This window comes from Alligator sinensis, unplaced genomic scaffold (genome assembly GCF_000455745.1).
Source record: "Alligator sinensis unplaced genomic scaffold, ASM45574v1 scaffold28_1, whole genome shotgun sequence".
NCBI lineage: Eukaryota > Metazoa > Chordata > Crocodylia > Alligatoridae > Alligator > Alligator sinensis.
Window position 1 is genome coordinate 867,252 of NW_005842133.1, and position 13,563 is coordinate 880,814.

Consider the following 13,563-nt stretch of genomic DNA (forward strand, 5'->3'; position numbering starts at 1 on the left):
CCTCCCCTCCGCTGCAGCCCGCCTACCCCACCCCACCCCAACCCCATGCAGATCTGAGGCACACGCTCCCCCCCCATTCCCTCCCGAAGGTGCATGCAGCAACAGGAGAACACCCCCCCCCAAATTGAGCCACGGTTCCATCCAGCACCCGCACCACCCCAGCTGAGCAGTCCCTGACTCTGCACCCTCCCTCCCTCGCTGCGGGAGGCATTGATTTTCCCCCCTCCCAACCCACATGTCCCTTCCCTTCCCTCTCCCCCTTCCACCACAACAGACTTACCAACTGCAAGCTGCTGGGCTCTGCTCCTCACTGCCTGTGTGCTGTGCTGAGGCTGCATGCATGCACAGGCATTTAAATCAACCAGATTAAATCGGTCACTTCAGGCTGATTTCTGATACAGCCAGTTTTGTTTATATCGGTACCAATCCGATATCAGACTCATGTATCACTGTACCTTTAGAAATTACATTGGTGTTTCAGATTAAATGATCAACCAATAAAACAGTTTAAAAGGGAATGCTCCTCTGATGCAAACAGGCAGTTCAAACTGCCAAAAGCTATTAGTTGGTTCACATTTTTGCAAACCAGAGGGAAGAATGCTCACTAGACTCATTCACATTTTTATGCTTAGTTTCACAACCACAAGGCCATGAGGACTACTATTTTTTTTCTTTAAATGAACGCTTGGATTCAATAACAAAGCACAGTCATCGAGCATTTGGGCTGCTTTGCTCCCTCCCTTCCACTTACCCCAGGCAGACAGTGTTGCTTAGGCCAGACTCTACAACTCCAGTCAAGCAAGAAGCAGAACGCACCCAGTTCACAATCACACACTGTACTGTAAGGGACACAAACTGATGCTTAGCAGTCTGGTCAGCCAATCAAAGCTATCCTGTGGACTGCTGCCATCGCCTCCAGGCAGACTAAGGGAGCATGCAGAACAGAATAAGGGTGCACCAAGGGTTCTAGGTGCTCAGCATCAACACTACAAGCTCTTTGCCCTTCAGGAACTCAGCATTTAAACATCTGTTCAGGAGTCTCCAGGCAAGTTCTTCTACCAAGAAAAATGATCTGCAAGAATTCTCCCAGGTTTGTTAAATACATTTATGCAACTGGACTAGGAATGAGTAGGTGAAGTGTGCTACTTTAGCAGTGGACTTGGGTCCAACACAGAGGCAGTATAAACATGCCTTAAGTGACTTGGAAGCCTAAGGACTAGGCTACATTACTGCCTAAAGTTTTGGCAGAAATTCTGCAGGCAAGAGTACAAGCCCCCCTATGGCAACAGAGCCCTTCATTCTGCTGGCAAAATTACACTAGCTTTGCTGAAAGCAAGTAAGGCAGCTTCTCCTGCTCAGAGGCCAACTGAAAGACACAAAGATGCTCAGAAGCTAGTGCTATCCCACGGTGCAGTTCATACTTTGGTAGTGCAGATGCTAATTTAAAGCCACACAGAGCCACCAAAAGCCCACGGGTACTGGCTGCCACCTGAGCTTCCCATCACCAGATGACATGATGGTAGACATAAGGTAGGTATGATTTGACAAACTGACTTTCAGTGGGTTTTATGTTGTTAAGGGCCAGCAGCCACTTTTAAAATAATACCCTTACTCTAAATATAATCTCATAGCTCCAGACTACATTAGTAGGAATTGCACAGTAATAAATATGTACACATACAAGATTTTCTGAGGATGGCCCCTGAATTTGTTTTAAAATATAAATCAAGTGAGATAGCAAACATACAGACAAAATTACAGGACAAGAGTTCTAATGTTTTATAATAGCGCTCTCTATAAAATTACAGCATTTTGTTATTCTAGGATTTCTATAAACGTACAAGTTCTGAAAAATACTCTGTCCCCCCCAACTTATTTTATTAACATTTTCTTCTGCAGTAAACACATGAAACGTCAACTATAAAACAGTTTACATTACAGCAAAGAAAAAGTTAAATACCCTTAGCCTTGTTTTAAAAATCTCTCACTTATAAATAGCGGTTTGTTTATATAAGCATTTAAATTATTTTTTTTAAACTTACATTTACTGTCACATGCTTTAGAAACAGTAGGCTTTTCTTTTCAAAAGGAATTATAACAACAGGCTTTTGGAATATTTCCAACCATATAGAAATATTGTACTTGTAAAAATACAGAGTCATTTTGGGCTATGACCTGCACAAAACTTAAACAGGAACAATCTTACAATCATTAGGGCATACACAGACAGAGTATACATCCACAGTTGTATCAGCATCACATAATACAAATGGAAGCTGTTACAGGATAACTGTTAGATCTGCAAGCTACAGCTACAGCTTATTGCTACTGCTATAAGAGCAGGTAAAGGCAACAGCCACCTGAGTGGCAACTCCCTTCCCCATTTAAAGAGATGAAAACTAAAGTTGTCCATACACCTATTTGTGCCTTTGAACATATTAAATTCCAGGGCTACAATTTATTTTGATGCAACAGACAATGCCCAATAGGCCTGCTCAATCATCATGACTGAGCAGCCCTTTTTAGGATCCACTCTGCTGACCATACATGACACGGGGGCTAGAAAAAGTGCCCTAAACATAGCCAGTCTTATTTCATGCGACTAGAAAACCATGTCCAGTGGGATCACCCTATCTGTAGTCCAAATCTTGTAACAAAAGTTTGCAACTTGGAACATCCACACCCAAACAAAGCAAAGCAAAATCACTCGTGGCTAAAGAAATTAAACAATTTGGGTGCTTACAGACATTAAAAAACAAACAAAAATAAACCAAAACCAAAATTCAGCACTTTAATTTAAACTCGGTATGTTCCCGCAACAAGCCCCGCACATGCCCAAAACAGGCAGTGCATTACTTCAGCCCAGCCTTAGTGGTGCTTTTTAGGCACTTTTATCTAATAACTGATTGAATCAGCTTTACCTAAAATTGGCAAAAAACCCTGCTGAAGTGCCCAATCTTTACAGACACTACAGAGCCCAGCTGAAGTACCGTGCTGCTGCTTCCAGGAAAGCACAATTTTTTTGGTTTGTGCTTTTGGGGTTTTTTAAAAGATCTGCAAGCAGGGTTTGATACTGACGGTGCACTTAGTAACACCAGGCACACAGGAGAGGGTCAGCTCACAGAGCATGGTAGTAGGCATACCTTTTTCTTTTGGAAAGACAGGCACATCCTCAATGTTGGGTTATGTTATCAAGACCAAGATGGTTACTCAGACTCCAAAAGGTCCAGTCAACATCAATAAGCGTTTCATAACTTTTCATTTCCAACTGACTGACAGATAACATGCAACAATCAGCAATGCACAGCCCCAACTCCTGACGCTGATGAGGAAACAAAAGAATTCTATTCTAAACTCAAACAAGTCCGGTCATCTGTCCCCCCAAAAAAGAGAAAATCATTCTTCTTAGCAATTTTAATGCTAGCATGGGCAGATACTCTGAGCTAAGGAAAGGAAGGGGTGGAGAGAGTCAACTCAAATGGAATTCTTCCATAGTCCCAAAATGCTGTAAATAAAAGAAGCCATCATGGACAAGGTTTAGTGTCAAGGGCTTGAAAGACCCTGCTAAATTGATCATATCACGCAATGTCTCAGTGAGAAAGAAAGGCATCCACAAAGTACGTGAGGAATCCTGAAGCTTTCCACAAAGAAACGTCAAAACTGGCTCAATGAGAACGTTATGGAAACACCACCATCACTGGAGCCATTTTTATATTGCACCAGCTCCGTAGGACAGGACATGCTGTAATGATGCCTGACAACCAGCTCCCAAAACCGGTCCTATACTCCCAGCTCAACAACGGTCATCACTCCGGAGGTGAGCAAAAGAAGAGATTGAAGGACACCTTAAAGGCTAATCTGAAGAAATGTGATTTTAACACTAGAGATGCACTAATATATTAGTGTCATATTGGACAGGCACCGATAAAAGGAAAATTAACATTATTGGCTATCAGCTTTTTTTGGCTGGAATAGCTGATAATGTACCAATAAATACAATATGCCTTCTGCCTGGGGCCCCTGGATGCCATGTGCATGTGTACAGCCGCACATGGCCAGGAGTGCAGCCTGGCAGCATGTAGAGCAGCGCCCTGCAGGTAAGCCTTTGGAGGGGAAAGGGTGTGACCGAGGGAAGAGGCATGTGGGGGAGCAGGTCGAGGCCCCCACAGTGAGGGAGGGAGTGGGGTGGGGCAGGTGCTGCCCAGCCAGGGCAATGAATGGGACCCCAGGGCCAGGAGCAGGAGGAGCTGTGGGCAGCTCGTCCAGGGGGCGCAGCTCCCTGCCACTGCACACACCCCATGGGGGAAGCAGGAGGAGGCATGTACCCTCCAAGATTTGTGCATGGGACAGATGCAGTCTGCCTGCTGTGGGTTCGGGGCTGTCCACCCTCCTGCATTTTGCCCCAGGAGCCATGCACTGGCCACGCACCCCCTGCTCACTCAGCAGCAGTGGCGGCAGCAAGTTGTGCCTTCCACCACCAGGCAGGCTGGGGACTCAGTGTGCCAGCACACAGCTCCCAGGACAGAGGGCAGACAGCAGCAGGCAGCCCGCATCTGCTCTCAGTCTGCTCAGCTCCAATCCTAAAAGCATCCCCAAGCTTAAAAATGGGGGCATCGACACAAACTAAAGCTTTAGCTCAAGCACCGCTGCTGCCATTTTTAAGCACTGGGACACTGATCCCAGTAAGTAGGGGAGGAATACAAAAAGCACATTCATGCACTATTCTGTAGGAAGCAGATAGATTTATCTGGAAAAACAACATCAACTAATTCTTCATAGTAATTAACTACCCTGTTACTTGCAAGAGAACTATTGTACCCTTTCTTTTGTCTTTCACTGAGAAATTAAACTGTTTATAAAAGTTCTTCAATATTCTTAACAAAATTAATATTTGCAATGTTAATCACGTTTTGCAATGTTAATCAATTGCAAGATTTGCAATGTTAGTTGATAAACTAGTTTAGATCTAAACTTAGTGAATTCCTAGTCACGCCTCTTTCCAAAACGTTTTTCCCAGATTTTCAGATACCATATCACTTTATAGTCCACACTGAAGTTGAACTGCTTTCTTAAGTTTAAATCGTGTGTGTAATACAGGTGTTATAGTTCCAGCAGGAAATATTATTTACGTTTATGCATAAACATGGCAAAGCAAATGTTTTATTAAGACATAAGACATGTTGTCAAAACAAACGAGGATGGAAGTGAATTAAACTAAAATGAAGTCTCTTTTTGCTCTCACCTAAGCAGTATTGCTACTCAGATCTGAAGCATAACAGTGCCTAAGCTCTGCCTCTGGAGGGGCCTGATCCCAGGAGTGTGCTCTGAGCACATCTAATGCATGCTAACAAACTGAAGCAACCACAGTTACCTTCACTCAGAAACATGGCAGCTGGAAGAGGAGATGGGGGTGCCAGATGCCCAGAATTTATGTAACAGATTAAAGATCAGAGCACTGGCATAAGAAACGGGATACCTAGGTTCAACATCCACCTCAGGGGTTCGATTCTACATCTTGTAGGAGGACCCCCTCAGCACAGGAACAGAACAGAAGGTGGGGTCATAATCACTCCTCTTGGAGCTGAAACACTTTGCAAGTAAGAATATTAGTGATGAAAAGGATAACATGAAAAAGCAATCACGTTTTTGTTGACTAGTGGTCAGAGCGCTTAGCTGAGAAAGGAGAGACCTGAGTTTCAGTCCCTGCTCTCCAGGCTGCTCATGCATTTTACATAAATGTCTGTTTTAATGATCTGAACTCTGGCAGCAGGAACCAGGGATCATCTCTCGTGCTTGCCAGACCCCATGACTCTTTCACGGTTGGCTGCTCTGAAGCATAGCTTCAGCAGGGAGGCGCCACAAACCCAACCTCGTCCACAGCCTACACTCTACTGAAGGTCAGCTGAACACAAGAGACTATCAGTAGTTGGAAAACTAACATCCAATTTCATCCAATTGGGAAAATGACAGTTATTTCCTGTACTTTCCTCAAAGGAACACTTACAGGCTAATGTTTTTTTCAAACATCCTGAAGTAAATTATCAATTTATTATTAGCAGCCGTTTGACTACATTGAAACGGTAATTTTAACAGTCTGTGTCAGTTGTAAAACAGTAAATTAAGGTCCTTAGAGAACCCCAGAGGCAACATGATAGAGAGATATTTTTCTAATATTTCATCTACTGCCTCCGTACATTTTTTCTTTTACAAAGAAACAGTAATAACCATTTTAAAGACTACAGATGACTAACTGTCCCATAACCAGCTCTGCTTTTGTAAGTGAAGAAGACACCAGGAATCATATGCTGCAGTCATTGGAACGTGGGTAAAAAGCAAGCATGAAAAGTTCTCCATCAATACTATCCCCAATCCTACAGAAGCTCTTCTGAAGGTCCCCTATAAGGTATACTGGTATGGACATTATATTCTTCCCAAATTATTATCACAATGTCTGTGCGTCCTCCACCTTCAACATTTTTAACTATTTGAGGTTACGGGCTACAAAGGAACCACACTGTTATATTTAAGGAAAGGATCACCAGGAGGCTATGGGAAGACCTATTAATTGCCACATATGGAAATATGGAGGGTTCCCCCAATTCTCTTTTTTTTTTTCTTCTGTCTACTGTTTCACCAAAAATATTCTGAAAACAATCTGTCACTGCCACGGGCGTTTCCTTGGGCAGGACACATCGATAAAAGTCATGCTGGCCTAATCTAAAACATTTACCTTTAGTATTGGGAGCAATGCCTTGGATAACGAAGCGCCATCATCAGAAATGTCAAAGGAAGGGATCGTTTCAACTACACTTGTTATATAGTAGTGTAAGAACTAAATTAATCTAATACTCCAACCACTAACTTCTTGCTGTGGCTAACCCAGCTCCTCGCTCTCAGGAGATGTCCATGTCAAACCAGTTAAAGGCTTTTTGTAAAGAGTGATCAGAGCTAAAATAAATAAATAAATTAAAAAATCCAGTCACGTACTAGCAACAAGGGAATTCCTTTTTCTCAGTCTCTGCCGGGTCAGACTGTACTAACTGATGAGAGAGGCAAATGGCCTCTTCTGCCCCTCTCATCCTCCAAGGAGTAGAGGAACTTAGTTTGCTTTTGTGTGTGAATAAATCCAGTGCTGCTGCTTGGGAAATCTTTGTTCAGTAGCAAACCAACTTTAGTTAGATGTTGATAAAGCACTGGATTGGGTCAGTTGAATGTTTGTTCTCCAGAGTGAGGAATCCTACAAATCTTATTTAAAAATAATGCATAGACTGTCCAAAACGTAATGGCTTAGCTCACGCTGCCTGCACTCACCAAAGAAAGTTTATTAGCCACTGATGAATAGATTCCTTAAGATTTGAATATTACAATCTAGAAACAGCAGTCTCTTTCTTAAGGCACAAAAATTAGGTTATCACTTTTTACTACTTCTAGTACCAAACAGTCAAGATAGCTTATTGGAGAGCAAGATGGTTTCACTCCTTCCTTGAATATGCAACGTAATTTTGTTACTTAAAACCCAGATGCAGATTGTTGCCAGTGAAGATGTTCAAGCCAAATTTAGCAAGGACAAGATTAAAATGCTGGCAGTCAGAAAAAAGTTGTGCTTGTAAGCTTAGTAGAGAGCAGTGTTAGTCTGAAATCAGGCAGAAAGCAGGGCCACTTTGACCAGTGCCATTAAACATTTTGGTTGCAGGGGCCTCCAGCTGCCTTTCTGTACAGCTGATAGACTGTGCCGCCTTTCTTTCTGCAGCTGATGTCAGATCAGTTCATTCATTCTTACATGTAGAGACTGTCCCAACCAGCAGGCCCCAACATGACACCCAGGCCAGGCCCCGCACCACTTCTGCCAGGCCCTGTGCACTGTCTCATGAAAATTATGTAAATTTAAGATCCAGTAAGCCAAGCATTATCATCATGAACAAGGGGAGTTGGGAGGAGAGGAGAGGAGGGGTAGGTTGATGCTATGATACATGCAGGCTTCAGCACAAGCAAGGCTCCTCAGCGTGATCCTGCCTGATGTCCAATAGCAGACCTTGCAAAAATAGGTGCAGGATGAGGGAGAAAAGCCAAGGAGAACATAAAAGAACAAATTTGAAAAATGTGAAAGTGAAGTAAGAGCTCTCTCCAGACTGTGGAGTATGGTGGCCTCAGTCTGTCCACTGAACAATGGGCAACTTACTAGAGGGAGAAGGTGGCCCATTGTTCAGCAGACAGACTGAGGCCACCATATTCCATGGTCTGGGGAGACCCCTTACTTCCCTTCCACATCTTGCAAATGTGTTCTCCTTTTTTGTCTTTTACATCTGGATTTCCTCTGGGCTTTTCATTCCTAGGCCTAAAAGCACTTGGAAAAAGGTGGGCAAGTGTTGTTATCCCCATCTAGCAGGCAGTTTTCCCTATGTGAATTGCCCATTAGCTACAAATAAGTCCGCAGTACTGTTTGCTTGAAATACTCGTGACATATTTGAAGAATGTTTCAAATACTTAGCCTATCTTCACCATCTGTTTGGGGTCCCCTACCTGTTGTAATTATGTGACAATAACTCACTAAAGATAATGTTTAAAATAAGTACACTTTTTTTTTTTGCATAAACATGCAAACCATTTTTTCCAAAAGAAAGTAAACAGAGACAGCCAGCCACTCTGTCAGGACAAAGACCCATTTGTTTAATTGGGTTTTTATTCCTCTATAAACAAGTTATCACAGAAAAAGTCTACTTTTTCCAAGACAAAAACTAAACATCCCTCAATCTGGAAAGTTTTAAACTGAAGGTGACCTCTCACCAATTACTTTAATAAAATAAAAAGGGTAAACTGAATAAGCATTTTGGTGTTTCTTATTCCCTTTAATACATCATTTAAAAACTCTGCCAAAAGAAAGATGTACAAAACTGGACATTTCTGTTAATAAAAACATGTCCTTAATTTTTGAAATAGTGAATACAAACATCATGTTTCAAACTTCCTTTATATGCACCTTTATTGTTTAAAGTTTCACCCACTGTTATTCTTAATGTCAACTAATGACTGTACCTTGACTTTTTCAACAAAAAAAAAAAATGGCAGCTTCTACTAATAATCTTTACTCAAAGCTACCATCTTCTGTCAGTTTACATCAATTTGCTTCTCAAGCGTGGGAAAATAGTTCGTCCAATTCATTACAAATCTTTGCTTCTTTAACACATTTTGTAAATGTCCACAAGACAGATATTTTTTTAAGTATGTAGCTTGTAAGGGGGTGTGTGGGAGGGGGCTGCCTGGGAGCTAGCTGGGAGTGAGGGCAAGGAGGGGGAGGTGGGGGTGCATGCAGCAGAGCTCACCCAGTCAGCAGCTGCCCCTGCAATGCTCTATACGGCCGTTCCATGCTCCTACCCACACCTGCCAGCCCTGGCCCCAGCCCGGCCCCCGTCCAGCGCACAGCTTTTGGCGGGGTGTTCTCAGCATGGCCAGAGCTGGCCACACACACATTGTCACCAGGAGGCAAGGGCAGCACAGCAGCACTAAACTGGCTGCAACCACACTAGGAACAGCCCCGCGGGAAGCTGCCTACTGGCTGAGGCTCGGGCTGGCAGGGCTGTTCTGCTCCCCCACCTGCCTCCAGCTGCAGCCGCGGCTCCTGCCACGCCGCTCCAGGATGGCATGAAGCTTCAGTTGGCAGCTCCTGCCCAGTGCATGGAGCTCCTGCTCCAGGCTGCCTTCCACCTGCTCTGCCCACCTGCAGATGGCTGATCATTGCACTGGGTGGGCAGAGTGGGTAAAAGGAAGCTGGGTGCTAGAGCTCCATGTGGTGGGCAGGAGCTGCCAACTGAAGCTTCCCGCCTGTCCACCCAGAGCAGTGGCAGGAGCAGCAGCCTCAGCTGGAGGCAAGGAGAGCAGAACAGCCCCACCAGCCCAGGCCTCAGCCAGCACGCAGCTTCTGGGAGGTGGGGTGTGTGCTGTTCCTGGTGTGGCTGCAGCCAGCCAGATGCTGTTGTGCTCCCATCTCCAGTAGCTGCTCTTCCTTCCACTCCTTCCCCCAATGCACTGCTATGGGCAGGCAGCTCCCGCTGGAGTTGAGGGGAGCAGAGGAGCATCTGGCTGGCTGCAGCCGCACTGGGAACAGCCCCACCAGAAGCTTCATGCTGGCCGAGGCCCACGCCAATAGGAGTGTAGCGCAAGCTGCCCTGCCAGGAGCATGGGCTCAGGCCATGTTTGTGCCACAGGGGCAGCCACAGGCCAGATCCAGTCAGCTGGCAAACCAGATACAGCCCTTGGAGCCATATTTTGCCCACCCTTGCTCCAAGTACTCTACGAGATCCATCGTATGTAGCCAAACACTACATTACAACCGTATCTGCTCTGATCTCACCAACCAGAATGCACACCTTAATGATCCCTATGGGATCTTTTCTTCTTTGCTGCCTGTGAGCGAGCAGGCTTAACAGCTGCTCCTTGTCGCGTTGGGATCTTGGAGACCTCTACCTCAGTCTTCCTACCTCTTTTCTGCCACGCCTTTGATGTGAAGTTAGTTCTCAGGAGTCTAGATCATATCTGGCGTGATGATCCTACAAGCAAGGCTGGTCTTCTACAGGGCTCCACCACCCCCAAACCCTACCCCTTTCCTCTTGGGTGCCACGTCATCTCTTCCTGCTGGTACTGAGTGCAAGTCGCCAGTTCTTGGAGCCTCTCCGGCCCAGTGGACTGTGAGCTTCATGAGAGATCGTGGCTGGGTCCTCTAGACAGGTCGGTCCCTTTGAACGTCTCCACAGAGCTTGTGGTAGTCCTCCTTGGCTCTGGGATCAGTGGGTCCAGGACAGATGAAGTCTCGGCTTGCTCATCACAGGATTCACAATCAGGTGCTACTAGGTGTCACGTGTTGGCCCCTGGGCTTGATTAACCAGAACTTAGGTGTGCAAGGAATTGGACTTTTCCCCTGCTATACTGTGATTACTATGTAACAACACAAAGAAAAATTTCTGGGTCTGTGCTGGGCTTGAGCTGCACTATCCATAGCCACCCTGAGCCAGTAGGCTCTTTAGCTCAGTTCTTCCAGGCAAATTCCTTCTTTACCCAGGGCTCTCCAAGGCTGGCTGCCATCAGTGTCCCTTCCCTCTCTCTCAAGGATGCAGTACTCTCTCTCTCTGAGGTACTCCTCCTCCGGGTGTCCCTGTCTCCCTGCCAATAAGCCACCTGAAAGCCCCCGCCATCTGGCTTTACTTATCTAGAGGATAGGTAGAGTTCATAGATTTCATATTTCATAGATGTTAGGGCTGGAAGGGAACTCAAAGATCATCAAGCCCAGCCCCCTGCCCCGGGGGCAGGAAGTCAGCTAGGGTCAAAGGATGCCAACAAGATAAGCATCCAAGCGTTTCCTGAGTTGGTTCCTGAGTCGGGGTCGCAGTTTTCCTGACATCTCATGAGGGATGGGGAAGTACTGCCTGCCTGGGACCCTGCCACAGGAGTTCTCTCCCCGCATCTCCTCAGCAGTCCAGTCTCCCCAGATTCTGCCGGGTGAGTTCCCCATACCCTGGAACACCAAGGCAGTGCTATTTGTTCCATCTCTGCCGGGAGAAGCTGCCAGGAGGCTTGGGCTTCCCTCAGCGTGCTGGGCGGCGTGGTGCTCCTGGACCTGGCCAGGTGAGTCATTCATTCCTTTCAGGGCTTACAGGCCAAGACAGCACCACTTGTCCAAGCCCCAACACGGGCATTTTCCCTGACCTAGCCCCTCCGGAAGGGTCTAGCAGGGGCCTCTCCCCAACCCCTACTACACTCCCTCTTTCTCCTTTTCCTCTCCCTTTTCCCTTAGACTAAATAAGACGCATATCAGACTATATGGTGCATCTCTACCTGGTTTCTTCCTGATTTCAGACTAACATGGCTAACTACTTCTCTCTGCCTATAGAACTAGCCATCTGTGATAAGACTACAGCACTGCTAAAAACTTGAAAGCACTTGAGATTCATATTTAAATAGTTGCTAGTTTTTGCTACAAAAGATGCACATCAGTCAATAAGTGACTGAGATGAGGTGGCCTGTAGAGCTCCTAGCAGTCACCTATTCAAATGCCTACTGTATGGGACCATAAATGAAACCAAACAAAAATAGCAAAACACTGGGAGTACTAAAAAAAGTAAAATGATCATATACTGTATTTTGATTTACATATTACTGTTCCTTTGATTGTTGAGACTATAAGGGAAACAAAGGAACAGCCCAAGCTCTTTAGTCTGGGTAAAAAAAAAAAAAAGAGATTGTAAAACAAGAATAATAAAGAGAGAAAATAATAGGGCAGTGATGATAAATATTCTGAATTCCAAAGAAATGTTGATTACCTGGTTTTGGTGTTGCGTGGACATTTTTAGCTGAATTGGATGGTTCACTGGACTCAGGCGTCTCCTCCTTTGCATGTGTCTGGAGAGATCCAGATTCTACTTTCTCCTCAGCTACATCTTTGTCCATTTCTTCTTTTCCCTGGATTTCAGTCTCCACCTTCTCTTCAGATTCCACTTGCAGGGGTGTCAGTTCAGGCTGACTGACATCAGAAGCACTTCTTAACATGAAATCACTGGCAACTGCATCCCCTCCATGGGAATCCATAGGCTCTTCTGAAAATGAGACAAGTGACAATTGACAATGTAGATCAAATGATAGATGCCACACCCACACATTGCAATAATTTATTTTCAAAAGAACCCAAATAACTTAGAAACTACAATGACTATCAAGAAAGCAGATATATTTATGATCTCAACACCATGAATTTTAAAGTATCAAAATATCAAACAAAGGAAACTACTTCCCCAGTTTCCCAACCCATTACTTGTTTAAATGGTAGGGGGAAAATTGCAGAGTGAAATTCACTATGTAATTAATTATAGCTCATATTTGGCTCATGCCAATATCCAAAATATTTCCAACTTTAATGTTTCTTAACAAAAAGACAAAGATATTGTTCTTTTGTTCCAATATCCATTCACCCTGAAAACAGACCACATTTGTACTGATAATATAAATACATCTGTGAGAAAAGTTATGTGCTTTACTAGAGTGGAACATTCTCTACTGTCACAGGATATGTGAGAAATATGTTCACTTTCTGATGTAATAAAGAGGTGCTACATTGCCAACAGAAGCAGTGAGAAAAAACTTAGAACCTCACAAAGATAGCAGCCAGTTTCTGTGTTTCTTGATGCTAAACCAAGAAGTGACTGTCCAATTCTACAGGACAAAAAGCCAGCCTGTCCCCACTCATCTGTTCAATGATATTCAGATTGCAGCTTCAACAGCAGGGGTGAGAACCTGAGTTAATTGACTGAAACATCCCTTGCAAGAAAGCAGCCACCTGCACAATGCAGGTGGGGAAAACAAGCTATGAAAAAAATGGTAAGGAAACTTGTTTTGCTTTGAACCAAGAAGGGGGCAAAAGAATTTGTCCTCTGGCCTATTTCTGGGGCAATGCAGCCTAACCAGGGATGGGTCAAATACAGCCCGTGGGTCACATTCAGCCCACCAAGCAATTTCACCTGGCCTGCAGGGCCCCACTGTAAGCCCTGGTTCTGAGCTGTCCTCTGCAAGCCAGCACAT

The 13,563-nt window shown here is 44.8% G+C and overlaps 1 protein-coding gene across 1 annotated transcript in view; it reads right to left on the minus strand.

The window, feature by feature from the left end:
• ATE1 (arginyltransferase 1) overlaps nt 1-13,563 on the minus strand; it is a 180,198-nt gene that overhangs the window by 155,619 nt on the left and 11,016 nt on the right. The window contains exon 6 of the mRNA XM_014520607.2: nt 12,312-12,584. Coding sequence (XP_014376093.1) covers nt 12,312-12,584 — 273 coding nt within the window. The remainder of the gene's footprint in view (nt 1-12,311; nt 12,585-13,563) is intronic.